Below are 26,427 nucleotides of genomic sequence, written 5' to 3' on the forward strand. Positions count from 1 at the left end.
AAGTCGCCCAGGCAGTCAATCCAGAAAATCCAGGTGCAAGGAGGACACAGACATTGCGAATGTCCACGGGCATATTGATTGCCCGAAGAGCATGCCAAATCAGTCCAGACGTGACCATCAAGCCAGGATAGAGCGTGGTACCGACAGTTCTGCCGAGAGGGTACCAAGCGGAGGGGTCAAACCAGTTCCAGAACTCGTAGAAACCCTTGTTAACAAGAACTTTCGAGGCTCGGCTAGGAATAAATCAGTAGGGAAGTTTGACCTCGAAGAATAGCCTTACTAGTTGAACCAGGGGTCACTGAAATGAAGACACAGACGTTAGCATTGAGAGAATCCTGCGGATAGATTTGACTCACAATTCGTGGATGACAGATTCGAATCTGATCACCGCAAACAATCGACTTCCAATCGCAGCACCGCATATTAACGCCAGGATGATGAAGCGCAACAAGCTTTCCGTGTTGTTGATAGTCGACGGAGAGAGGCGTGATGGGATGGGATATGCAAACTTCTTGGGAGGAACTGGAGCGCTGACCTGGGCAGGAGATGCCGGCGTCGGAGGCGTGTCAACCACCGTCGGTTTTGAGAGGGTATCGACCGAAGGTTGACGGGTAGGAGTGGCTGCAGGAGTCGGCAACTTCGCAGTCTTGGAAGATGTCTTGGCTGGCTTGGGTGCCATTGTGCTGTTTTTAAGCTATGGCGTTATGTGACAATGTCAAGCACAGAAGGATATACTGCGGAAATGATTGCAACGCAGCAGGTAGCGCGTCGGGCTTGGAGCCGGCTGGTTGCTTTTGCTACTGGATGAAGACCTACGGAGAGCTGTGGGACAGATATGCTCCCGCTGCGGTGAAGCCAGGGGATGGAGTAGGAGATATTGATGAAAGGCGGATTTCAAGTTAAAAGAATAAGCATTCTGCGTGTTCAGCCATTTCATCGGTTGCTCATCGCTCGCGAACTGAGCTGCGAGTATCATGACGTGGAACGCGACCTTATCACATCCCCTCACATCGGCGGCCCCCTTCCAATCTTCAAGACATAACACGGATACAGCCCTGACAGGCATAGATTATCGGATGAGGGATGTTATCCATGCAAGACAAGAAGGGATTATAATTCTTTATACATACATAGAAAAGCAGGAGAAACGGGTGATTTGATGATGATCAAAAAAATCATCCAAAGTATCAAAAAGAAAATGCCTCCATGCCGATTCGAACGACAGACCTCCCCATTAATGAAAGCGATCGCTAATTTCTACTAGTGGGGTGTTATAGCCAACTAAACTATAGAGGCTTCGATGTTTTTTGAAAATGCACTCTAATGAGAAGATATTTTTTCTGCCCACTTTCAATCCTTTCAAAAATAACGCCTCTTCCCTCGACGGATGTGTGCTTGATAAATATGTGCTACGGTTTGACGCCACTGTGTGAAGTTTCAACTTCTCCGTCTAGATAGCCTTTTGACTCCTTTGCTTGTCGTTCTTTACTGTTTTTTCGCGAATGTCATGCGGCAGATTTGTCCTTTGAACAACAACACAATAAACAGCAGTCTGATACCGTACGGGCATTGCGGTTGAATGCTGTTAGCTGTTACATAATAATACAAAAACCAATAGATAGATAAGAGCGCTCCACCATGTATGTGCTGGTTATAGATATGTAAATCATGCAGTTCGAGAATACGAATTTTTGGTTAATTAAATTGACAAACCCCGCATGTCCCTTCTTCTGTACTCGCCCTAGCTGACACTCCTATCATTGTGCTGCTCGTCACGTTTGTATCTCTGGCAGCTGAGCTGCTACCGCTGCTGCTGCTAGCGCTTGACATGGAACTGCCGCTGACTTTAACACTTGAGCTTGAAGTTGAGGCTATACTTGTGATAGTGCTGCTGGCAGCTACAAAACTCAGGGAGGTGCTCGAGCTCGAACGACTGCTTGACGATGTCGTGCCCGCAGTCAGATTCGTGCTTCGAAGATCACATGATGTGAGCACGGTGCTCGAACACACTGAAGATGGCATGGTGCCGGATAGCCGGTAATTCGACGTGAAAGACATGGTAGTCAGGGACGATGGAATGGAATCGGGGGCAGAAATGAAATCGTTGTTTTGAAGATACAAAGTTTTGAGGGACGCAAGTTGGCTGAACGAAGGTACCTGACCGCTGAGCGAGTTGTAAGACAAATCGCTGTGATGACCTGTTAGAATTTCGCCTTTTCGAGATATAAAGTTTACTCACAGGTAGGTCAATGAAGAGGGCAATTTGTCCGCTTCGGCGTCGGTCAACCCTTGTCCTGTGACAGCGGCAGTGACGAGTTTGGTGTTGGATGACAGGTCAGGCATAGATGTGCCAAGCTGGGAATTGCTGACCAGCATCAAAGTGACCAACCCTGTTGCAGAGTTGAAGGGTGCCGTATCGATCCTGCCGGTGATCGCAGTGTACTCAAGGTCCAATGTCTGAAAATAGGGAAGAGATAGTAAAGAGCTTGGAAAATCACCAGCTAAAAAATGATAAAACTGTTTAGAAAGTTCTTGAGATTGACAGATGAACACAACTCACTAGGTACAGATGAATTACCAAGAAGATGTAGTGCTTTCAAAGCATAAACATTTCCGAGAGTATCTGGAAGCGCTGTGGGTACGTTGGGATATTGCAGAGACAAACTTGTTATCCTTCCCCTGGAGTCACACCCAATCCCATCCCATCCACAAGGACTCGCATCTTCACCCCACTTACTTAGCTGGCTAGTATTTTCAATCTGACTGTAGATGTCCATCATGGCACAGAACTGAAGTGCGGACCCCACACCAGTGGAATTGCCGTTAACCATCGGTTCAGAAAAATCATTAGTAGTAGACTGAAGGACCTGCACACAGTCGGAACAAGGGTAAGAAGCTGGAGATGTGGGAGCGGACGAAGTGAAGAGGTTAAGGCAGGTACTGAGTGTTTGAGATGACGTTGAAGAGGCAGAAGCTGCTGAAGAAGTGACTGTTGCGGATCCAGAACTGTTATCCGCACTGGCGGCGTCGCTAGATGATGAAGTGTCCAAAGATGAAGATGAGGACTTGCGAAGGAGTGAAGTGCAAAGGCCAATCGTCAAAGCAGTAAGGAACAAGATCGCAACAATGATTGTAATCTAGGATATTCATGAATCAGCTTTAAGAACCTCATCATGCTGGAAGAAACATTATACACACCTTCCATATTCTCTTATTCCTCTTTGCGTGCTCTTCATCCCTTTTCCCGGCTCTCCATCCGTTGTTACTGGAACCAACCACTACAGGATACTTTCCATCTCCATCGTAGCCTATTATTCTTTCTCTTGAACCAAGCCAGCCAGGACTTTTCCTTGAATAGATGTTGCTCATCTCTCTCGCCGGGCTTGAACCACTCGAATATGCCGCCTCGCCAGGTAGGGCTAACCGTACACCTGGCCTAGCGTTCTGACGAAAGCGAGCCATCTCCTGAAGTTCTCTCTCTTTCAATGCCCTCAGTGACTTGTTTGTAGCTCCATCGTCACCGCTGGAACCATTACGAAGGATACTCTTGCCAGGCATCCATTTTGAAGTTCGTTTAGCAGCGTTTGAGATAGTGTCTGTTGCTCTGTCCAGCAGAGTGCGTGGGCGGTCGTACTTTTCGATGAACTCGGAAGGATCGTAAGGAGAAGGCGTCGGTGTGGAATTGACTTGTGGCGAAGGAGCGATGTATGTGGGAGTGAGAAGCACATTGTGAAGAACCGATTCATAATTGTCAGGCGTGTCAACCGCCGTGCCACGACGGTTGGGCTTGGGCTTGACGTCCAAGTCAACCAGAGAAGGCATAAGCCCAGGGGGAATGACCTGTCCTGGACGAATGTCGGCCTTGCCATCTTTCCACGATGGGTACCGATGCCCTATCTCGACCTCTGCTACTTCGAAAGGGTCTTCGACCAACTGCCGCTTCTTTCTCGGCTTGATCTTCTTGGGTAATGAAGGCACTTGCTTCTGAGGCGGAGGAGAGTCAAGGTTAAACGGCGTACCAGGGTCGATGACGACGTCCACGGATGAAGGTGGATACATCATATGCGTTCTCTCCAGGTTGAGAGGGGGTGGTCTCTTTGCTCTCCTCTTCTTTTCCTCCACTGGCTCCCTTTCTTCACCGTGTCCCCACCCCAATGGGCTCCTGTCATAGCTCTTTTTTCGGCAGGGCGGGAAGGGTGTTCCCAGATCGGGATACTCGCTGTGGACGGGCGAAACCGTATCTGAAATGATTGTCTCGTGCCGTGGACCCGGATGAGTAGGTGGCATTCGAGGGGGATCGACAAAAAGAGGTGGATGCCGGGCAGGGAGAAGGGATAAAAGGGAAAAGCGAGACTTGAAAGAGAATCGCGAACTGTCTCTGGGCGCCATCTCGTTATCTCTTCCTCCTGTGGTTGGCCGTAGGCAGGTAAATAATTGTTGTGATTGACTTGAATGGCCGGATGATGGTCGGTGGCGCAGTTAGTATGCTACTCACGACACGTTTGTACGGGTAAAACGATAGAGAGGAGAGGAAGATGTTGCTCCCATGTGCACTTCTTAAAGAAGGGATGGTTCTGCAGATGGCTGATGGGATCTGCATGGCGAGCTGTGGGCTCCTTGTTTGGTGCGAGCTGTGTCAGCAACAATAGGAGACAGTGGACGTGTCGTAAGAGCAAGTCTGGGCCCTGCATCGCTGCAGAACATTAGCGCCGCAGGGATTCTCGCGTCGTTTGAGAGACAATAGAATACGAGAACAAAAAGAAACTGGGATCCATCGTTTCGCATGATGAAACACTTTTCCATCAAGGCACCACTCAACTTGTGTTCCTGTTTATTTCATTTACCAGTGCAGAGTCCGAGCACGCGTCGCGTCGTTTGGTAACTCGCACAGACGAACGTGAGACCTGCTATCTGTTGGACAAATGGATGCAGCTAGGAGCCGAATAATACAGTCAAACATAGAGCGACACAGAAAGCACATGATGCCATAACCATACCTCAGGTTTATTTTACGAAACTCTAATATAATTACGCCGGTCCCTTCATAGCCAACTTCAAAGCCTTCTCCAACTGCTCGATATCTGTCGTACTCCTGGCATCAATCTTCTTCATAGGCTTTCCGAGAGTGTTCATGATCCGCTCAACGTCGGACTTGGATCGGTAGTCGTGGGTGAAGATGACAGAACAACCCTTTCGGCCGAATCGACCAGTTCGACCTATGTATTCTATCAGTATACACGTCCTAGAATGCAGCAACCCGGATCACTCACCGATACGGTGGATGTAGGTCTCGATGTCCGGACCATTACCGCCAGGTCCCAGGTCGGGCACGTCATAGTTAACGACCATGTTCACAGCAGGGATATCGATACCTCGAGCAATAACGTTGGTAGTGATGAGAACCTTGGTCTCACCATTCCTGAAGCCGTCGAGGATAGCATCACGTTCTTGGGAGAGCTTGTCACCGTGGAGAGAGGCAACGGCATGACCTTCGGAAATAAGACGTTCAGCAATGTGGTCGGCGGTGACTTTTCGCTACAAGGATGTCAGCTACGTCAAACAAGGTAAAGACATGGACTAACCTTGCAGAAGACGATACTTTGTCCGATGACCAAGCAGTCGTATAGGGCAGACAAGGCTTCATACTTCTGATCCTCGCTGTCACATTCAAGGTAAAGCTGCCTGATCGCATCAACAGTAATATCTTCCTTCCTCAAGAAAATCTTGTTGGCTTCGGGAGCGAATCGGTCGGCGAACTCTTGGACGTCATCGTTGAAAGTAGCAGAGAAAAGGACATTTTGGACGTTGGGAGGAAGGAGTCTAGTTCGAGCATCAGCATATGGCATTGAGCAATATATCAACAAGACGTACTGCTTGATCCTGAAAGTCTGTTCACCCAAACCTTGCTGGGCGATCAACTCGTCAGCCTCGTCAAGAACCAGCACCCTAATCATCCTAGGATCCAAAATTCTTGAGCCCCTCATCAACATATCCACAAGGGTACCAGGGGTACCGATGAGGATCTGCTTGTCGATTCGGGAATTACGAGACCAAGAGCCAGGGATGGCGAGGAAAGTGCCGACTTGAGTGAATTGACCGATTTGGTCGACAACTTCTTGAATCTGACGGGCAAGTTCTCGGGAAGGAGCGATACAGATGGCCTAAAGATCAATGTCAGCTGCCGATAATAAGGCCAAGGAACTAGAAAAAAGAACCCACTTGAGGGGTGGGGATGGTAGGATCGACTCGGCTCAACATGTTGAGGGTGAAGGCAGCAGTCTTACCAGTACCAGACTGACTTTGCCCGATGAGGTTTCGAGGGCTAAAACCAATGGTTAGTAATGTTTCGTACGCAAAACCGATATACTTACGGATTGGAGAGGAGCAAAGGAAGAGCCTTCTCTTGAATCTTGGAAGGTTTTTGGAAACCAGCGGCAATGATACCCTTCATGAGATCTTCGTGACTACCAAAATAATTAGCTTGGACGCCGGATAAAAAAAATCATTGGTCAATTCACAGATTAAGCTCCTTGAAAGACTGGACAGAGTAAAGAGGAGAGTTGGGGTCGCCTTGGAGATCGGCAAGTTTGACCTGGTGTATCGAATCAGCCATACAATGGTTGCAGGAATTAGGTTACTCACCTCGACCTGGAAGGTGTTAGTAATCAAACCTTCAGTGTCGTCTTGCAATTGGATGTCGGAAGCCTCCTTCTTTGGAGGTTGAGAAGACGGAGGTACAGGAGCATCGAACCATCCGTCGTTGTTGTTCGCACCGCTACCGCCGTTGGAAGCTCCAGCGTCGGCCCACCCGTTGTCTGCGGGAGCACTAGGCGCCGGTTCACCCCAGCCGTCGTTGTTACTGCTGCTGACGGGTGCGGAAGCAGGAGGAGGAGCAGGGGCACTGGTCTCTGTCGCAGTCTCTCCCCATCCTGTTATAACGTTAGCTCAGTTGCAAAAACTATGCTACAGGCAAAGCTTACCGTCGTTCTGGTTGCTCATGTTTTGTTCCTCTGTTTTTGTACGGAGATTGTAAATAAAGATGACAGGGGTAGGGTGAATAGGCAAGATCGGAGGAAGAGCGACCACAGGGCAACCAATGAATGAAATGTCAGTTAAAAAGGAACAAATTTTGACAAGATCTAATAGGTTTGGGATACGGACGTTTTTGTTTTTCATCCTCGTCAACCATATCGGCCCACGAGGTCGAGGCAGGAGGGGCCTGTGCGTCGCTCATTTTGTTGTGATCGTCGGTGTGGAATCAAGTAATGATGGCAGTATTAGGTAATAAAGCAGGCAAGAATCGGCAAGTTACTGTGCTGTACAGCAGTCGCAATATGGTGCCAGTGGAGAGATAACGAGAAATACAGCAGATGCTCGAATATATATTTACAAGATGCATATACGCCTCTACATCCGCCTGTAGCGCCTCTGCTGCTGCTGCTCTCTCGCCCGTCTGCTTTGCGGCGGCGGCGGAAACAGCGGCAACACGACGACGACGAGCGCGCACAAAAGTGATGATGTGGACTTACACGTGTGTTATTGGAAAGAAAGGAGATAGAATTGGTTCCGTGGATAATAGCTGTTGCCCGAATTGGGCTATGACGTCGCTCTCGTAATTTGTGTGATGTCGATCCTCCCCGCATGCCTCGCCGATGGGACTAATACTCTCTCCGTTTCCAGTCCTCGCTCTCCATCCATCCATCCACCCATCCCCGCTCCAGAATCCCTGCTTCTACACCCCTCCTTTGCAAAAGCCGTTACTTCGAAGGCGACACGTGTAGCCAGCCTGCAACAGCCAGCACCCGTTTTGACCCTAATCCGCCAGCCAGGGTCCCGTTATGGACGTCCTAAGACCGGGCCATGCCCATCGAAGCAGTAGCGACAGACTGCTCAACAACTATCTGTACGTCTCGCGCTTCCTTTTCCTCCGCGCTGGCTTCCACGACTGACTTTCATCGTTTAGCGACTCTCAAAAATCTTTATCAACTTCTCTTTTCACCCTTCTTTCCCATTCACACTCGTCCACCTCCTCCCTCCTCGCCTATGTGACGTCTTCCCCTGGTGTTCTTCTTTCAGTCCGTCGAGCCGTTCGTCATGCAGCGTTTGAGGGTCCTCTCTCCTCTTCAATGACCGAGCGCGGGGATCATTTTCCTGAGCACGACTCCGAAGGCGGATGGGCCGCGTACATCTCCAGTTTGGAACAGTTCCGAAAGGACTTGAAGCAGATCCATCTTCTTGAAGAAGAGTTGAGCCGAGTCAAGAGAGATAGAGAGATCCTTGTTGGGAGACTTATCAAGGCCACAAAGGGACGACCCACCAAGTCTGATCTTTCAGCACTCGCGTCTACCTACAGTTCCCATGCGCTTCACGATGCCCCGCAATCTTCGCGAGCCTCTGTCCTGTCTGATAACTCCTCAGTCACTAGCAAAGAGGGTAAGAGGGCTGGAAAGCTTGCAGATGCTCAAGCCGAGCTTCTTGGCTGTGAAGAACACCTTCGAGGACTGGAAGTTAGGATTGAAAATGAAAGGAACAGGGTGATGAGCAGGGGCCTCGAAGAAAGGTTCAGGTCCATGGAAGTCGTCGGAAGGATGTGGGTTCAACAAGCGAAGAGGGGCTTGGAAGATTTGGACAAGATGCACGGTAGGTTGTGTGCTGTATCACGATGGGGCGGACACTGACGGACGTAGACCTCCCTCCCGATGCGTTTGAGCTTGACTCCAATGGTTCTTTGGCCCCTTCTCAGTCAGCCTCTCAAATCATACCCTACGACGACCGCCCTCCTTCTCGCAGCGGCGTACCTTATCCTCGTCACATGCAGCACGAAGTAGCGGGTAGTATTACCGGGAGTATCGCCGAGGAGGACGAAGACGGTTCTTCGTCTGAAGAGGATCCCAACCAGTTTGTCGTCCATGAAAACCGACCTGGCTCACAACTGAGTCCCCGCCTGCCTCCCAAAGGCCGTGCCACCCCGGGGCCCAAGTCACCTTCCCTCGGTGTACCTTCGGTCAACTCGCGAGCCCGTCCTCTCTCTAACGTCGAGTCTCCTGGTCGTGGCGGTCGAAGAGCTGCAAGCGATATCGGTACTGGTGCTTATCGTCCACCTTCTTCTCGTGCACTGAGGCGTACCATCTCTCATGACGAACCCAGCCCCAGAAGGGCAGGATCTGATACCAGTAGTATCAGGCATAGGCCGAAGAAGAAGGGATTCTTTGCTTCTATTGGAAGGCTGTTCAAGAGCAAGAAGCATGGTTCTGACAGGTCTTCATCACCCCCTTATGGCTCCAGCCGTGGTGGATGGCAGACTAGGACAGACTCCAATGTCAAGCGTGCGAGTGCCTTTGGAGGTGCACGAGGCGGAGACGAATCCTCTAGCGACGAGGACAACGGCAACCTTGTCAGTGTATCCAACAACCGCAACTCGACTTGGACTGTGGATCCCACAAGGTCTTCTGGATCTCATATCAAGCGCAGCTCTACCATGCCTGTTGCCAACGGACTGATCCCTCCTAAGCCTACCCGATCAACCAGCCAGAGCACTATCACCGCGAAAAGCAAGCCCAAGACTACTGGAGCAAGCAATGTGTCCAGATCGAACACCGTCAAATCTAGTGTCTCTGAGGCCACGACCGTGAAATCTGGTGGGACGGTAAAGAAGAAGACTCGCCCCAACGGTTCTATCGCCCGTGCCAAGAGCCCAACTTCTGTTAACGGTCATGGTCAGGGCGCCGGGGTGGCTGGTCGAAACATCATGACGTTAGTCGACACTTCTAACCCTCCCGTCATGCCCGAAGTACCCAAGGCGCCCAAGAGCCAAGTTAACCCCGAGATGGAAGGCATCAAAGCCCCCGGGAGCAGCATTGTGACTGCGGATACTCCACTCCCTCCCATCAAGCACACTCCGTCTGCTGCCACTTCGGTGGGAGCACCTGCGTTGGGTAGATCGGTATCCTCCAAGTCGGCCAAGAAGAAGGAGCAGGTTAAGCCAAAGAGTTCTCCTCCTTACAGGCCCACTACTCCCCTACCCCCTAGCAGGACGCTCTCGCCTCCCGTCAAGTCTGCTATGCGACCCACTTCCCCTCAGCCCTCCTCCCCTCTCGCACCCAAGTTGGATCTTCCCACCACTCCCATGTACACTATTTCTGCCCCTGCTCCAATTTCACTGGAAGAGGTGAAGAAGGAACAGGAAAGGGAAAAGGAGGAACAGGAACGGGAACGGGAACGGAAACGGGAACAGGAAAAGGAGGAACAGAAGAGCCGAGACGCTAAGCGAAGCTCATTTGTGTCGTTGCAGAGTGATGGAGCTAGTATCTACGAGTCTGCTATGGAAGACGGAGATGAGGGCTACGGTCCGGAGACCGACTCTTCTGATGATGAGGAGGATGCCGCCAACTACAAGATGGTCAAAAATGACAAGGTCATTAGGCGTGGTGAAATGGCCACTGGTGATCCCAACTACATGAAAGACGATGAAGAGGATGAGGGTAGCCAAGTTACTATCGGAGCTCGCTCTGAGCCTACAGCCATTGCAGCTGCTCCCCCTACCCTCGGCGCACCTGCCAGCGCAATCCCTCGCCGTCGAAAGTCTGTCCGCATGGCAGTACCAGACTCCCCTAGCACCGAATCCCACCCTCAGGTCCACGTCCCCCAAGCACCCAAACCCATTGCCGTGTCTACCGAGGAAAGGCCCCGTTCTCGTACTCCCAGCCCCGAGCCTGAAAGAGTTGAGCAGGCTTGGTCTACGCGAATCGGAAGGATGAGGGAGGACACCAGTGAGGATGAGGATGAGCAAGATGATTACGTGAGAGCAAGAAAGGGCTTGATTAAGACCAACAAATGGGATGCGGTCAATGCTGCCAAGGAGAAGACGAAGGGTTTGAAGAAAAAGGGGAGTGTTAAGAGTAAGGGGAGCGTCAAATCCAAGGCTTCTCGAGCGTGAGGGGAAGGAAAAGAAGAGACATAGTGAACACGCAAAATGCGTTTAATAGATCTTGTTATACACACGCATAATGAGGTTGAAAGTAATCAAATCTATAGGTAATTAAGAATGCTACGTATAGTCTGCTGCTATGAAATACCGTATATGGCCCTGGGTTCCCTACATGCCAAGAAGAACAGAAGAGCGGCAAGCTGTACATGGTGTGTGATGAACGAACCAGGACCGATGAACATGAACCAAGAAGCTCACCACCACGCAGAACTCGTCCATGAAGCAAGATGTTTACCCCTCAAGTTTTACTAGCAAATCTGTTCCTCCGGTTCAGGCCAGAAGTGATGACGTGTTGGGTTCCTGTCGCAACTCTTCACTGTTTGTCCAGCGACAACGGAGCGTTGGAAAGACGGATGAAATTTCCAGCTTTCACGGTAAAACTACATCGGTGATCTTGATCACGAGCCGTCAACCAACAAGAATAATAACTGCAGGACTGGACGTTGATATCGCCCGAGTTCATGCTCAAATCGCTGTGCTTCGTGATCCGCCCCGCAATTGTTAGTAGACCGCAATTTCGGCTCCCCACCATCGCAAGATTATCGCTTCGACAATTTCAGAATCAGCCGCAGTCTGTTGGATTCTTCACTATGGCACCTTTGGAAACCAGAGCGCTCGCACTGTGCCCCTCCGCGACCATTTGTCCACCGTCTCGTATTGGAACGACGGAGCTCGACCGTTCGGCATTTGACTTGGACGTTCAGATACTCTCTGCGGTAGTCGAACCCGGGATGATTGGGAAACTGAGATCACATCCTTCTTTAAAGGAGTGAGTGCTTTTAGAGGCTGAATTGCTATTATTGCTGACTATTGTTAGCTTGGTTTTGGATTTGCCCAAGACCAAACCAATTGTGGAGTGCCCTGCTGAACTGGCCCCTGTTGCTGCTCGAGACGTCAAAGGTCTCAAATTGCTCAGATTTCATCTCTCTAGGGAAAGCGATCTGCCCGAAGAGGCGAAAGAAGTTTTGAAAGGAGCAAAGGCTCTAGTCAAAGAGGTTGTTAGATTAGGATACGACAACTGGAACGCTTGTGAGTATTCTCGGCTGTCTGATTGTGATAAATCACTGACATTGACTCCTCCTCAGCGGAGATCCTTGGGGCCTGCCTTCCTACCACAAAAAGCGAGGATATTCCTTCTTCATTCACAACAACAGGTCATATAGGTCATATGAATTTGCGTGAGGAGTGGTTGCCTTTCCGATACCTCATCGGTCAAGTAGTTCTCGATGTAAGTTTCCGTAATGAGCGCGAATTTCTGTGACGGTCGCTAATATAACATCAGAAAAATCCGGGTTTGAGAACCATTGTTAACAAGCTTGATACAATTCATGCCCAATTCCGATATTTTGACATGGAAGTGATCGCGGGCGACAATGACTATATTGCGACCGTCGTAGGTATCGTTCCTTATAAGTTAAAAATGTCAGCTGATGCTTTTAAGAATGAGTCTGGATGTTCTTTTACCTTCAATTTTTCCAATGTATACTGGAACTCTCGTCTTCATCACGAGCACGAACGTCTTATTAGCCTATTTCCTCCTGGCTGTGTCATTGCAGATGTCATGGCTGGAGTTGGACCTTTCGCTATCCCCGCTGCCAAGAAGGGATGCTACGTGCTCGGAAATGACCTCAATCCTGAGAGTGTCAAGTGGATGAGGGAAAATAGGCTTAGAAATAAGGCAGGTCACCACCTCGAATATTCTGAGATTATCACTGACATTCTGCTTCAGGTTGAACCGACATTGCGAGTATCAGAAATAGATGGATTTGAGTTCATTCGCATCGCGCCACTTGAAGTTTGGACCCGTCCATTTGACCCTGCCCCTCCCCCCAAGGTGTCTAACCGTCAACGAGATCGTGAAGCGAAAGAAGCACGACGCAAAAGGGAACAGGCAAAAGCTGCTGGCCAACCAGTCACAGAGGCTGCCCCTATGTCAGTTCCCTCTGAGGAAGTCGCTATCAAGCCCCACCCGCCTCAGCCTCCCAAACTAATTTCCCACTTCATTATGAATCTCCCTGATTCTGCGATCACCTTCCTTCCCTCATACGTAAGCTGCTACACTCCTCTTCTCGCTGAGAGATCATTCATCGATGAATATGGTGGTGAAGAAGAAGCAAAGCGGAAGGTCGAGATGCCCATGGTGCACTGTTATTGTTTCACTAAGGAAATTGAAACTGGCAAGGCAGAGATAGACATTTTGCAGGTGAGGCCATACTTCAGAAGCGGAAACTGTATTGACGAGCCGATAGCGAGCATCCACAAACTTATCTTTTAACCTCACACCGCAAGTCGAAAATTACAACCTTCATCACGTCCGCTCCGTTGCCCCCAACAAAGACATGTACTGTCTGTCATTTAGATTACCCCGGGAAGTGGCTTTCAGGCATAACGGATAGAAGCCGTCCTTACAGAGGAACACTACAGTCGTATCTGACTACAAAATGCATATACTTTTTATACTTCTTGCTCTGAATTTCTTTACGTACATGTACACGGGACGGGGTATCCTACTAAGTCACAACGCAAGATCAACTGTAGAAAAAAAAAGATCAATCATGAAGTCTGTAAGTACACAGTACAGTACACAAGAGGCATCCTTCTATTACAAGTTCCAGTCATCCAAAAGCCTAACATTTTGACTACTTTTGAGACTGTTCTAATGCGGGTGAGGGGATTGAGTCCGACTTCCTGCTCTACTACCCATCCTACTTTGTATAGGAGTCTGGTGTAACGGTGTTCTGTAATGAATCAGTAAGGTTGGAAAGTACCGCCAAGTATAAATTGCTCACATTATACCACTTCCATACTGACTATGCAACAGCCCACCACTCAACGTGATCTGGCCCTTACCGAAACCGGGAAGAAGCATCGACCCATCCCATCCATCAAATCCGTCCGAACTCATAAAGGTTGGCAGATATTCTGCCCATCCATTAGACCCAGATGGAGTACCAAAATGACTGCCACTGGTGCCCGCTGCGCCACTTGCATTGCCTGCATTGATATTGGTACCAGAGGGGTTAGCAAGGAAGGCGGAAGTAGGAGAGGGCGCGATGGAGGGACCAGCTTGTGAAGGGAGAATAAGCATGTCACCACCTTGGGGAATGAAAGTGAACTGTGTTTCATGGGGAAGAACATCAGGATGCCAGTTGGTGGCGTTCTGGCCCATTAAGCTAGGATCATAAACCCCGTTTTGAGCTCCTTGTGCGCCGTCCACAGTTGCGTTGGCTGCAGAAGTATTTGTCTCTGTGTCAGTCCTCGCGGATGCAGCAGAGGCGTCACTAGCTGCCCTAGCACTGCCAACCATGCCCAATGTAGCTGCCTCGCCAGGAACAATGCCATGCATATGTCCTGCGATTGTGTGACTCCCCGGTGAGGCTGGGGCAGTAGTTGTACCACCGTGTCGCATGTCTTTGGTTTTGCGAACAATTTCGCGAATGAAAGCAGCATAGATGGCGGGCTGATGAGAGGGGTCGGCGGCACAGTCTTCAAGAATGTCGGCAACCTCGGTCACAAGATTGAAGATGGACTCTTCCGAATCATGGTATGGCCGAAGTTCAGGTTTGAGCAGCTTGAGGAGCGACAGCAGCTATATACATTGTCAGTCGCATGACCTTAAAATTAGCGGCAACGATACTCACAGCGTAACTGCACATGACAAAGTTAGTATCAGGCAAGTATGGCAACCATCCCTTGGGTAAAAATTCCTCCTTGACGACCATACAAACTTTCTATTTAGCCAGCGGATGTCAGCTCTATTGATGCACAACGGATCGCGTCACGCACCGTCGCAGCTTCATACACGTTTGTCAAAAAGAACGAGATGTCCATTTTTGCTCTCTCAAGCGCATTTTCTAACCCAAACGAATAAAGGACCAGCGATGAATATGCAAAGTAGAAGTTGGCACGGCTGTCAAACTCCCTGCTTGCCTCACTAGTCGACAACCTATACAACGTCAATGTCCGATGAAAGATGCGGAGACCAAACCGACCCACTTATTGTTCTTGGCATCTCCCAACCATCTTCTCAGCTCTTCATGCGCCGAACGGACGATCAACATGTCTGAAGATATGTCAGTAACGATTCGCTGGCAGACAAAAGACGAACTTACAGTCACAGTCGTGCCTCAGTCCCGACACAGTAGTTGTGGAAGAGTAGATGCTATCTATCGCCCTACTCATAATCTGCTGCAACATCACATAGGCAGATAGCGCTGCATCTGACGGGAGAGAGAACTTCTGCTGATGCCATACTGATTCACACGCATTTCGGATGATATAATCCTCCCGCAAGCTGTACGGCTTGCCCATCTGCGCCGAAAGAGACCGGTCCAAGACGAAACAATGCAGCCAGCATCGTTCGCGGTTAATAATCTCAAGATCGCGTGCCCGGCCCTCTTCAGTGTCGAGATTGGACATGATGCTTTTCCGATGAAGATTGAGATCGGTAGCCATGCGAATAGCCATGCCCAGCATCAACCAGGTCCTGTCTTGCTCAAATGTCTTTTCGGGCCCTAAAGTCCAAAGGGACAACAGAAGATAGGCTTGTACCACCTCCACACTCTTGTATCCGCGAGAGGGGACTTCAAAAGCAAGACGTTTGGCATAAGCGGAAAGCGAATGGTGAAGTTCGGGCTTTTTGTGGTAAAATCTTGCGGCAATGGCACATATACTACAAATATGTTAGTATTGTAACCGGAAGATTGTGGCTGGACAAAGTACTCACACTGTACACAGGAACTGACTCCTTTGCAACACTAAATCTGGGGTATGGAATTCTTTATAGACCAAAGGCACATGGAAAGACACTTCAACAAGTCAATATTACTCTGCGTGTGTCAGCTGCGCCAACTCACTGTGGTCGAAAAAGATATCAAATAGCTCCCCGATTTCATCCCTCGTTAGAATAGTCAACAATTCCGGCACCCTATGATCTGCGGGCATGGGAGGCAAGAATGCGACAGACGCTCCAGGCTTAAAATAATTCTGACCGGAAACGCCCAACCCATGATCAACATCAAAATGTTCGTCATCTTCAACCTGTCCACCCCTTACATCGCTCGTCGCCATTCTGAACGTAGCTGCACCATTCATTGAGACATTGCCATTCCGGTGCTCTGGAAGACGGTCGCCTGAAAATGGCCGAGCCAAAGATTTACCCAAGCCGTTCGCTGTTCCAAACCCCTTGGTGAAATTTCGCTTGGAAGCGTCATTTTGCAGTGAGGCTTCTGCCAATAGACCCAGAGGAGATAGAACGTTATCGGGCAAAGAGTGAAGCCGGGGAGAAAGAGGTGGTTGTGCGGTATGTCCGCCCTCGTGAGACATATCATGCGCGCGGTCACCAAAAGAACTGGAAAAAGAACCTCGGTTCATAGCGACCGCAAGATTAGGCGTGACAGGGGCGTGCGAGGTGATGAGACCGATTACATCGGGGTCATCCGTGGAAGAATGCAGGGCTGAAGAGAAGGATTCGAGGGAGGATTGATCGATATTGCTCAGCGCGACACCAATATTCTTCAATGCAGCCTCCATCTTAGAGAGTTTTGCAGCCATAGCCTCATTTTTCCGTGAACTTCTCTTGCCTCGGTTGGATTCTTCAAAGATGCACTCGTGTCCTCCAGCTTTGCAGCGCTGAGGCTGGGTGTCAGCTGGCGCAGAAAAAGTAGCCGAAAACGACCGATATATAAATCCAAACTTGCCTTGCAAATGCCGTTTCCTTGACCTGCTGCTGAATCGTCCGGAATGCATCTCATCTTGATCTTTCGGCAACTGTACAGATATTAGCAAATTACAAGGACCATCTCCCAAGCGACTGACGCGACGCAGGCTCTGTAGAATGTCAGCGATCATTTGCACAAGCACAAATGAGCACTCACCTCGATCCTCTTGTCAGTTTAGTTTTTGGTTTCCCATCCGGACCTTTCACCATTTTCATGTTGTTATTCTTCTTATTGGATGCACTTTTGTTTCCCCCGGATTCGTCGTCGTTCTCATCGTCGTCGTCATCGTCATCATCATCCCCCTCTCCTTCACTATCTCCATCCTTCGTTTGCCCCTGCGGTGAATTCTTCTTCCCATCTGACCCTGCTGTCCTGGGTCGCTTCTCCTGTCTACCACTCCCACTTGCATTCACACTGGCTGAGTTGAGTGTTTGGGCATCAAACGTTGTTGAGCTGTGTAGAGGCGAGGGCGTGAACGGGTTGGCCATGGAAGAGTAGGCTGCTGCGTACGGATGTGAGGGCATCTGCACCCATACTTGCTCCGAGTTTGTTGACTGCTGGGCAGAGTCCCCGTTGGGGAAGGAGTTGGACGAAGAACCGTCCCAAGCGCGCTTCATTGTTGGATGGGTGGCGAGATGTTGACGTGTGCGGGATGGAAGAGCAGTGGTGGAAGTGGCAATAAGAAAGAGGGAGTTGCAGTAAGTGGGGCACCCCAATGATATACAATTAAATCAATCGGGATTAGCGTGATTGCTTGTTGATGATACGATCGGGCGGTATAGCACAGATAGAGAGAGCAGTGGATCCCTCGGCCCCCTCTAGTTACCGGCCGCGCCCACTCCGGGAACGGTCAGCCGGCGTTACTTCCGGCCATAGCCGGCGTTATCACCAGGTGGCACATGTGGTGAGCGCCGTCCACCGCATGAATGAGTGATGGTGGGAGCACACACTCAGCCGGCGGCCACCGATCGCGCCAGGAACGATCATTCATGAATGATCAGTCATTCGTTTTGGGCCTTGCGTGCTGTACGCCTTCGATTACTTCGGGATTTTATTTACGGGCATTAATAGCGCGTTCCTCGTTCTATCAGATAAAATACCTTGACTCTCCGTTGTCGACCTTTCTATTCCACATACCACTCCGCCGGCCCCGAAACCCTCCACACTCAAAATGAGCTTCGGCTCCTGCAGTCGACATGCGCTTTTTACCCCAGGAGCCTTGCCAGGCTCATTTAGGACCATGACTACGTCATGCGTTAAGAGGGTCTATACAGCACAAATACGTGGCGGGGATGCCTTGGGCAAGCGTTTACCTTCGGTCTCCTCCTTCCCAGGACAGTTGCCAAGGCATGGATCACATTTTCAATCATTAGCATTCTTTTCGACATCACGTCGGCGCCAAACTCCACCCCCACCATCACCACCTACCACCTCTCAATCCCCAACCGTACCTTCAAAAGCGTCGACTACTCCCCCCACCTCGCTCAATACCTCCAAACCCGTTGCTACAGAATCACAAGATAAGACAGACTGGTCTATCATTGCCAAGCTAGCTGGTAATATCTGGCCGAAGAACAATCCCAATGTTAAATTTCGCGTCATTGGTGCTCTTACGTTGCTTGTTGCAGGCAAAGTCTTGAACGTCCAAGTGCCATTCTTCTTCAAGACCATTGTGGATAGCTTGAACGTGCCCATAACAGAGTCAACTACAGTTTGGGTTTTGGCCGGTGCTAGTATCGCTGGATGTAAGTGTCATTCTATATTTGTGCCTGTCCAGAGACATACTAATTCTTCTTAGATGGTGCCGCGAGAGTCTTGACCACCCTCTTTGGGGAGCTTCGAAATGCAGTCTTTGCCTCTGTCGCCCAGAATGCTATCCGAAAAGTGGCCCGAGAGACTTTCGAGCACCTCTTGAATATGGATATGAAGTTCCACCTGGAACGTCAAACTGGCGGTCTCACCCGAGCTATCGACCGTGGAACCAAGTACGCCAATCCACCTACCTGGCGGAATTAGCTAATCATGCACTCAGGGGTATCTCCTTCATTCTTTCCTCTATCGTTTTCCACGTGATCCCCACTGCTCTTGAGATTTCCATGGTCTGCGGTATCCTCTCGTGGAAGTTTGGCTGGGATTTTGCAGCCGTTACTGCGATTACCATGCTCCTCTACACTTGGTTCACCATCAAGACAACAGCTTGGAGGACAACGTTCAGGAAGCAGGCAAACGCGGCAGATAATAAGGGTGCGACAGTTGCGGTAGACAGCTTGATCAATTATGAAGCTGTCAAGGTTCGTTTGGCAGTATTGACGCAGAACAAAATCTGACACTACCATAGTCTTTTAACAACGAGAAGTACGAGGTTGCTCAGTATGATACCACCCTCAAAGCTTATGAAAAGGCTTCTGTCAAGATTGCAACTTCTCTCGCTGCTCTCAACTCTGGCCAAAATTTCATCTTCTCCAGCGCCTTGACTATGATGATGTTGCTTGGTGCTCAGGGGATTGTCAAGGGTATGTCGACTCTATTCGATTATTCACATACAATGGCTCATTGATCTTGCAGGTACAATGACTGTGGGTGACCTCGTCCTCGTAAACCAACTTGTCTTCCAGCTTTCCCTTCCCCTCAACTTCCTCGGCACAGTTTACCGCGAACTTCGTCAAAGTCTTATCGACATGGATGTCATGTTTAACCTTCAGTCTCTTGATTCTGCGACCAAAGACTCACCTACTGCCAAACCTCTTCATCTCAAGGGTGGAGAGATTGAGTTCCGGAATGTTGCTTTTGCCTACCATCCCGAACGCCCTATTTTCCGCGACCTTTCTTTCAAGATCCCAGCCGGTCAGAAAGTAGCCATCGTTGGTCCATCTGGCTGCGGTAAATCCACCGTCTTCCGGCTTCTCTTCCGTTTCTACGATTCCAGCTCGGGACAAATTTTGATCGATGGGCAAGACATCAAAACTGTGACTCTCGACTCTCTCCGTCGATCTATTGGTGTTGTCCCGCAAGACACTCCGCTTTTCCACGCAGATATCCTCCACAACATTCGTTACGGTAATCTCGAGGCTACAGATGAACAGGTCTATGAAGCCGCGAGAAAGGCTCACGTGGAAGGAACAATCCAGCGTTTGCCGGAAAAGTATGCCACCAAGGTTGGAGAACGTGGATTGATGATTTCCGGTGGAGAGAAGCAACGATTGGCTGTTGCGAGGGTGTTGTTGAAGGATCCCCCTGTTTTATTCTTTGATGAAGCCACCAGCGCACTGGACGTATATACCGAGACAGAGTTGATGAGGAACATCAACTCCATCTTGACGGGGCAGGGCAAAACCAGTGTGTTTATCGCTCATCGGTGAGTATTCCATGACCACCTACAGCTTCCAGAGCTAAATAAGACGATAGTTTGAGGACAATATCAGACGCGGACCTGATCATCGTCCTTCAGGACGGTTATGTTGCTGAACAGGGTACTCATGAACAACTCTTGGCGATGCCAGGAGGAGTGTATCACGGATTATGGCAAGCTCAACTCACCGAAAGCACTCAACCCACTGAGGAGGAGATTGAGAGGCAAAGGGAAGAGCTAGAGATTGTAGACGAGAAGAAAAAGCAGCAAACTTAGAAGAAGAGATTGGTCGTATCCATTGCATTGGTCATGTGTTGCTAAATTATTTATGGAAGACATAAATTGCCGTCAGAATGTCCGTCGCGTATCATATCGCAGTCATGCTATGCACAATTCTATAATGACACCGCTAATCTCCCGCGAATCGCTATCCAGCTCAAGCGAGCATGGCAAGAGCTCCACCAGCGAGCATCAGGAGACCTGAAGTGACAGTGGTGAGTTGTTCGGCACCAGAGGACTGAGTGGCGGAAGCGGCCTGTCATCTCGTCAGCAGCATGCTCATCCAACCAAGACGCCTCAATGCTTACCTTGCTGGTATGAGACACATCAACTAAACTGACGGTGACGCCAGAGGAAGTTCTGGTTGAGGAGTTGGCCGAAGCAGTGGCAGAAACGGTGCTGATGCGAGCATGAGTCAGCTCTTAATGTTATCGCTTGGAAACCAAGTGACCAAATAGATACGGCCCTGATACGAGAGAAGGAAGAAGGAAAGACACCTGCTTGCCATTTGACTTTCCCAAGGTAAAAAACTTACGAAGTACCATCAGTGATGCTGAACTCATCGCTCTGAGCCAAGATACCACCGTCAGAAGAAGTGAAACTAATCCTGTAACCGTCACCAGGCTTGAGATCACTAGAGGGCATGTAGATGTAAGAGTCATCAGTGGTGTTGACCCCAGTGGTGACGACATCTGTGCGCGAAGACGAATTAGGCTTAGAGATGGCAATAGTGAAGTTCTGAGGGTCGGTGATGACAGACTGTATGATAACAACGTCAGCAATGGTGTAATGGAGAGCATGCGGGTACCGAACAGGAAAGCTAAAGTTGACGACAATCAGTCGAGTGAGGGACTCACAGTCCACTTGATGAGCTGCGAACCATGGGTATCCCATCCAGAAGAGTTGGAAGGAGCAGTGATCTGAATAGCTTGGGCGACGGCAGCCGCCAAGCTGAGGGCAAGGATGGAACGAGCGGCCATTTTTGGAAGAATGTGTACTATAATTGAGAGATATTACGGTAAGTATTTAAATAAGCAAACTTGAGAAGAGAGGAATAAAGAAGGATGAATGAGAAAGAATCTGAAGGCGGTGGAGACATTTATACTCTGAAGATATAGCTGAAAGAAAGTTCTTTCACAGCTCGCACGGCGTCTAGGTTAGTTAGTGTTAGTACCATCAGAACACGTTTTCGTATCACCGTTAACGGCGAATTGGCACCAGAGCAGAGGAGATCAACCGGCCCTGAGGTGAAAGGTATGAAACTGCCTTTAGTCGGGACCTGTACTGACAGCCTTTGGCGGGAGAAGAAGCAAGCCCATTTTCAGATGACGTGGCTGTTTTCCTTCGGGCACGGATCTCCAGTCGATCAGTTGAGAATAATAATGAGATGCTAATAATCCATGAAAATGCCCAGAGACCACAAATATGATGTACGGCAAGGGTAATATACTAAATATGAATATTAGTCGGACCTCTTCAACTCTTCCATGAGATCTTGTAGCCTCTGCCAGTCCTTCTCCCCTTCGAACCTACACCTCAGTTAGCTCTGATTCATGCGCATTATAAGTAGCACTTACGATTCTTTCGTTCGTCCCATAAACGTCCTCACCAAACCTCTCGCTTGGAACTTCCAGTCTCCCTTTTTCTTCTTTTCTCCTTGCTCTTCTTGTGCTGCTTTGGCCTTGGGTCCTAAAACGCTCAGAACCGCGACCAAGTTTTCTAATTCTCCCACTGCGTCTTTCCATTTACCCAGATCCCGCTCCACAGTCTCATCCTGCACAGGACCAAATCTCCAAGCTCGAAGGTAATCTTCCATAGCACCCTCCCAATCTTCCTTCCATCGCAAGAGCCTCGCATGCGTACGCCAAACTCGTGGTGAATCAGAGATACGAGGCAAGATGACCACATCAAACAATCTTTCCACGATGGGCAAAAGACCGAAGCCTTCGTTCGAGGTCTTGGGAACGATTTTGGTGGATTCGTCTTTGCTTAATGAGAAGTCATCTCGGGTCACACTATCCACAAGCTTGTCGAGAACGTCCACATCAATGGCATGCTCAGGATCTCGATTCGCGAGTTCTTCAACAACACGAGTCATAGCACGGGCGGCTTCGGAAAGCTCTCCAACGTCAACGGCGACGATCATATAATTCTGCCACATTCGCCAATTGGTATACGCGTATCGAAGGCCTTGACGAAGAGCTCGGAAGGCAAGAATCTTGTTCTCATATGACACAGGTGGGGGAAGCTAACATTCATTAATATAAGCTGATTAATATATATCGAAATATGACTTACTTGGTCCTTGGGAAGGCCTTCTTCTTCCAATCTCAGGTAGACAGCAGCCAAATTGTTCCAACCTTCCGCGTCATCCTCGTCGACACCCACTTGTTTCCTAAACGCATCCCTAGCATCCTTCCACTTTTCCAATCGTAGGCACGCCACACCGAGCGTGAACCACACTCGTGCGTAGAGAGGGTTGATCTCAAGGGCAGAATGGAAGCAGGGGATGGCCTTCTCGTACTCTTGCGTGCCCATGTAGAGAGAACCAAGGGAACGCATGGCTCGAGAAGACGTGTGCTCCGAAACTTCCCAACCCTTTTCGTAATGCTCGACTGCAGTCTCTCGAGCTGATGACGGGTCACGCTGAGCAGCCTCTGTACCGAGACAAAGGTCGCCAAGCAAACACCAAAGTTTGCCTTCCCTGGCAGCGGTAAGCTTTTGCTTGCGACTCTCGCTGACATTGGCTCGACCAAGAGTGGGCACTAGATCCGATTCGACCTTTTTGCCCGCCAACAAATCCTTCACGATACCAATGGCTTCCTCTTCCTTATCCATCTTCTGCATACACATAATAGCATCCTCCCACATTTCGAGTCTAGTGAAGATTTCGAGGGCACTACGGATAACGCCGACACTCATAAACCTCTTAGCCAACTCGCGTTCCATCTCCCACTTGCTAGGCAAGGGCAGTTGGTGGAAGTACCTTAACCTCTCTTTAGGTTCTGAGTCGCTAGTGGGCATTTGCTCGATGAGAGCTTGGAGCTGAAGAGTTGATCGTTCAACGGTTCGTGATCTGGTGGCTTCCAACCTTGAACGAAGTAGAAGGGCAGTGGTGTGCACAGACCAGTTACGTGGATGAGAAATGACACGAGAGAGGAAAGGCATCATTTGTTGCGCAGTCAATCCTGACGAAGGGGTATTGTTAGATTGCGCAAGACAGAATGAGATGAGAAGAGACTGATCAAGAGGGTGGAGAGCTGGCTGATCTGAAGGGTCGAGATGAGCAAGGCGAGAGGTGGAAGATGTGTCGCGAGTGACTTTCGTGAATTCTGTTTCTTCCAAAAGGGTGTCGTCATTCAAGAGCAAGCTCTCAGGCAAAGCCGCCTTTTCTTCAGCAGCACTTTCTTTCTCCACCTTGTCATCTTCGCCATCCCGCTTCCTGGATTCAGCCAAAAGGACCAATTGGCTGTGGGCAGCCACCTGGTATTTCGTCTTCTTTCCTAGAGCTCCAGTAAGCTCGAATTCAAGCCCGCCGGCCTTAGCTGCGGTCAAAAATTCCTGATTGGCATGTTTGTCGGTACCAAGGGAATAATGGAGTAGGCCAAGCTCGAGGTGAATCTGAGCAATAAGATCTTGGTCCGACTGGACTACAGGATTGTCTAACAGAGTCTTGATTGAATCTAACAAAGTTTCTGGTTGGCTAACGGGTTCATCGAGGAGGGAAAGGTGAACAAGATGGAGTCGAAGAAGCCAAAGGGGCAAAGTGGGCAACGCGCTTGAGTCGGCTTCAAGAGAAAGGAATAATCGCCGGGCCAGGAGGAAGAAGACAGAATGTTGAGAGAGGTGGTAGGCTGGTTCGCCATGGAGAGTAAGGAAAGGCAAGGAAGCCGCATTGAGGTCTTCAATCGAGCTGGAAGAGGCGTCAAGGACGTCAAGAGGGGTAAATGGAAGGTCGGGACCTGTCCAGTTGATCTGCACGAATGAATGAAGAAGGGCGATAGCGGTGATCAGTTTGATGATTGGGTCAACATTGGTGGATGATTCTGAAGATGGACCAGCGACGTCGAGTCCATCGAACAAGTTTGATGCGGATGACAAAGCAGCCCGAGATTCGGAGGACAGAAGGACGAATTTGAAGTCAGCTTCGGCCAGTCTTGTTGCCAGTTCTTTTATTCTGGGCGAGGTAGCTTGAATACCGGCAGGAATTGGACCCCCACGAAGAAGGGACCATTGAGTAGGGTCGGCCATTGTATCTGATTGTGGCTATGGAGGTGGATAATTGGAAAGCAAAAAAAAGAGCGCACAATATACACCCCGCCATGCGGACAGACTTCGTTGTGCTGAGTAACAGCTTCTTGGTGCCAGACTTTTCAATAAGTGAAGTGGAGGCTTACGTAAAGTACCTCCACTTTTGTGTTTTCGTCGGTTGTACCTTGCGTTCGTCTGAAGGGGAGATCAAGGTCGAAAAACATTCAACGGCTGTTACATTTGGTCACTGCGTAGTCTTGATCTCTTAAGGCTAACTTTTCCCGAAGAAGAGTCGAAAATGGTGAATATCTTAGAACAAAAGGTAGACGAAGTCAGGCTGGAAGGAAAGCTCAGAGAAGGTGAAGATTCTGCAGGAGAAAGCGAAACGGAAGACATTCCAGCTCCTGATGGAGAGCCATCCATAAAGAACAAGAAGAAGAAAAAGAAGAAGAAGGGGAAGAGCAAGGTGTGTTAATTCAAAGCTCATAATTTCAAACTGTTTAACTTTGTTTACCAGGCATCTAGCGGAGCAAATCCCTTATTAGGCAGTATTCCTGATGAAGAACCTGCCCCTCCGCCCGAGACTCCTGAGGAAAAGGCCAAATGGGATAAGGAGCTGAAGAAGGGATGTAGGACATTCTCTTTACCATCGTGGTATGTCTTGGATGATAGGGTAAGTACTGAACCAATTGTCCTTTCTTGTGGCTGAGACTCGAGAACGATTTGTTAGACTCGGCCGATCCTCAACACCTTCTTAACCCCTTCGTGTAAAAAGTTTGCTTTACAAACACCCAGACTACGCTTGCGTCAGGTAGAGGTTGGGGATACGACTGGAATAAGAAGAATAAAAATGGAGCCTACTGTACAAAGGACCCAGCTGTAAGTCAAACGACTAACTGTTGACCTTTGCTTGTCAACCACTAGCTAATAATTTATCGACTCAGCTACGGATCACCTTCCATTTCTGATATCAAAGAGTCTTTCCAGAACCGTTACATCCGATCCAGGTGGGCTGTATAGTTCCCATAAACTACATAAATCCCCTAACAGAAGTCATAGCATCCCACGAGCCTCCACATCTACCGATACAAAATACAGGGAAGAATATGTTTTTGCCATCACTGCCCTCGACCCTTCTTCTTTAGCCATCAAACCTGCGGGCAACGTTCGGATAACCAACCGCCTCACCTCTGCAGAGGGGTACATAGGCAACATTGCCCTCTCCCTCTTATTCACTGACTCATGCCCTTCATTACTTCCTCAGAAGGGCCAGGTTTATACCCAGCCGACGTTTGAGCAGTTCAAGAAGATGGGATTGGTGGGCAAGATGTTTTACGAGGTACATCCGCAACTTTGGGGGCAGGGGATCATGAGTGAGGCGTTTGTGGAGGTTTTGAGGTTTGCAATGGAGGAAGTAGGATGTACCTTGGTGCAAGTAAGTCTTGTCTGGTATTCTCTAGAGGATGAGGTGACGAGATGAGATAATGCTGACTGAATCCCAGTCTGATCCGACTGTCAACAACGATGCTTCCATCCGATTATGTACCAAAAACGGCATGCACTTTGTCGAAAAGCGCGATAATGAGTGGGATAAACCTCAGCTCATACACGAAATATCGAGTAAAACATGGTGGGAGAAGAATCGGCCGGGCAAGGTGGTAATGGATAGATGGGGTGGGAAGGAAGTTTGTCGATGGTGTCTCAATTTTAGACTTGCAACGCCAACGATTCAATGCCAACATTGCGATTGGGCAAAGTATTGTTCAAGGGAATGTCAGAGAGCGGACTGGGTAAGAACGAATGGGCATCAATCGGAGTGTGATCTGAAACCATAGGGGGGC

General features: G+C 49.4%; 10 protein-coding genes and 1 non-coding gene across 11 annotated transcripts in view; 4 read left to right on the forward strand and 7 right to left on the reverse strand.

Annotated features, from left to right (window-relative positions):
* CNBH1740 (hypothetical protein) overlaps positions 1–679 on the reverse strand; it is a gene marked incomplete at both ends in the record, with an annotated part of 2,882 nt that extends 2,203 nt beyond the window's left edge. The window contains 2 exons of the mRNA XM_768626.1: positions 1–233; positions 357–679. The exon at positions 1–233 is cut by the window's left edge and continues 4 nt beyond it. Coding sequence (XP_773719.1) covers positions 1–233; positions 357–679 — 556 coding nt within the window. The remainder of the gene's footprint in view (positions 234–356) is intronic.
* Positions 680–1,199: 520 nt separating this feature from the next.
* Positions 1,200–1,296, reverse strand: CNBHt010. Its single transcript has 2 exons — positions 1,258–1,296; positions 1,200–1,236 (listed from the first exon to the last, which is right to left on the reverse strand). It is a non-coding gene; the product is annotated as a tRNA-Thr (tRNA).
* A 399-nt stretch (positions 1,297–1,695) lies between these two features.
* On the reverse strand, positions 1,696–4,389 carry CNBH1750 (hypothetical protein; the record flags this gene model as incomplete). Its single annotated transcript, XM_768627.1, has 4 exons — positions 1,696–2,188; positions 2,240–2,501; positions 2,561–3,137; positions 3,199–4,389. The coding sequence occupies 4 exons, from the start codon at positions 4,387–4,389 to the stop codon at positions 1,696–1,698; spliced, it is 2,523 nt and encodes an 840-aa protein (XP_773720.1).
* A 639-nt stretch (positions 4,390–5,028) lies between these two features.
* Positions 5,029–7,234, reverse strand: CNBH1760 (hypothetical protein; the record flags this gene model as incomplete). Its single annotated transcript, XM_768628.1, has 10 exons — positions 5,029–5,216; positions 5,271–5,535; positions 5,583–5,820; positions 5,872–6,161; positions 6,220–6,322; positions 6,372–6,464; positions 6,519–6,592; positions 6,643–6,929; positions 6,981–7,010; positions 7,162–7,234. 10 exons carry the CDS (start codon positions 7,232–7,234, stop codon positions 5,029–5,031), a joined length of 1,641 nt encoding a protein of 546 aa, XP_773721.1.
* A 604-nt stretch (positions 7,235–7,838) lies between these two features.
* On the forward strand, positions 7,839–10,936 carry CNBH1770 (hypothetical protein; the record flags this gene model as incomplete). The annotated part of the gene is made up of 3 exons (XM_768629.1): positions 7,839–7,903; positions 7,964–8,640; positions 8,688–10,936. 3 exons carry the CDS (start codon positions 7,839–7,841, stop codon positions 10,934–10,936), a joined length of 2,991 nt encoding a protein of 996 aa, XP_773722.1.
* A 512-nt stretch (positions 10,937–11,448) lies between these two features.
* Positions 11,449–13,383, forward strand: CNBH1780 (hypothetical protein; the record flags this gene model as incomplete). Its single annotated transcript, XM_768630.1, has 7 exons — positions 11,449–11,756; positions 11,805–12,016; positions 12,073–12,215; positions 12,270–12,380; positions 12,429–12,665; positions 12,717–13,190; positions 13,237–13,383. 7 exons carry the CDS (start codon positions 11,449–11,451, stop codon positions 13,381–13,383), a joined length of 1,632 nt encoding a protein of 543 aa, XP_773723.1.
* A 260-nt stretch (positions 13,384–13,643) lies between these two features.
* CNBH1790 (hypothetical protein) lies at positions 13,644–17,324 on the reverse strand (the record flags this gene model as incomplete). Its single annotated transcript, XM_768631.1, has 11 exons — positions 13,644–13,725; positions 13,777–14,576; positions 14,629–14,718; positions 14,774–14,933; positions 14,984–15,050; positions 15,100–15,659; positions 15,714–15,795; positions 15,844–16,618; positions 16,687–16,756; positions 16,805–16,816; positions 16,864–17,324. 11 exons carry the CDS (start codon positions 17,322–17,324, stop codon positions 13,644–13,646), a joined length of 3,159 nt encoding a protein of 1,052 aa, XP_773724.1.
* A 554-nt stretch (positions 17,325–17,878) lies between these two features.
* Positions 17,879–20,332, forward strand: CNBH1800 (hypothetical protein; the record flags this gene model as incomplete). The annotated part of the gene is made up of 6 exons (XM_768632.1): positions 17,879–18,452; positions 18,506–18,692; positions 18,740–18,998; positions 19,046–19,220; positions 19,273–20,062; positions 20,113–20,332. The coding sequence occupies 6 exons, from the start codon at positions 17,879–17,881 to the stop codon at positions 20,330–20,332; spliced, it is 2,205 nt and encodes a 734-aa protein (XP_773725.1).
* A 160-nt stretch (positions 20,333–20,492) lies between these two features.
* Positions 20,493–21,315, reverse strand: CNBH1810 (hypothetical protein; the record flags this gene model as incomplete). The annotated part of the gene is made up of 4 exons (XM_768633.1): positions 20,493–20,591; positions 20,644–20,734; positions 20,871–21,094; positions 21,193–21,315. The coding sequence occupies 4 exons, from the start codon at positions 21,313–21,315 to the stop codon at positions 20,493–20,495; spliced, it is 537 nt and encodes a 178-aa protein (XP_773726.1).
* A 482-nt stretch (positions 21,316–21,797) lies between these two features.
* CNBH1820 (hypothetical protein) lies at positions 21,798–24,586 on the reverse strand (the record flags this gene model as incomplete). Its single annotated transcript, XM_768634.1, has 3 exons — positions 21,798–21,864; positions 21,913–22,553; positions 22,634–24,586. The coding sequence occupies 3 exons, from the start codon at positions 24,584–24,586 to the stop codon at positions 21,798–21,800; spliced, it is 2,661 nt and encodes an 886-aa protein (XP_773727.1).
* Positions 24,587–24,884: 298 nt separating this feature from the next.
* Positions 24,885–26,421, forward strand: CNBH1830 (hypothetical protein; the record flags this gene model as incomplete). The annotated part of the gene is made up of 6 exons (XM_768635.1): positions 24,885–25,052; positions 25,104–25,259; positions 25,317–25,465; positions 25,531–25,593; positions 25,646–26,021; positions 26,089–26,421. 6 exons carry the CDS (start codon positions 24,885–24,887, stop codon positions 26,419–26,421), a joined length of 1,245 nt encoding a protein of 414 aa, XP_773728.1.
* Between the last annotated feature and the right edge of the window lie 6 nt (positions 26,422–26,427).

This window comes from Cryptococcus neoformans, chromosome 8 (assembly GCF_000149385.1).
Source record: "Cryptococcus neoformans var. neoformans B-3501A chromosome 8, whole genome shotgun sequence".
NCBI classification, from domain to species: domain Eukaryota; kingdom Fungi; phylum Basidiomycota; class Tremellomycetes; order Tremellales; family Cryptococcaceae; genus Cryptococcus; species Cryptococcus deneoformans.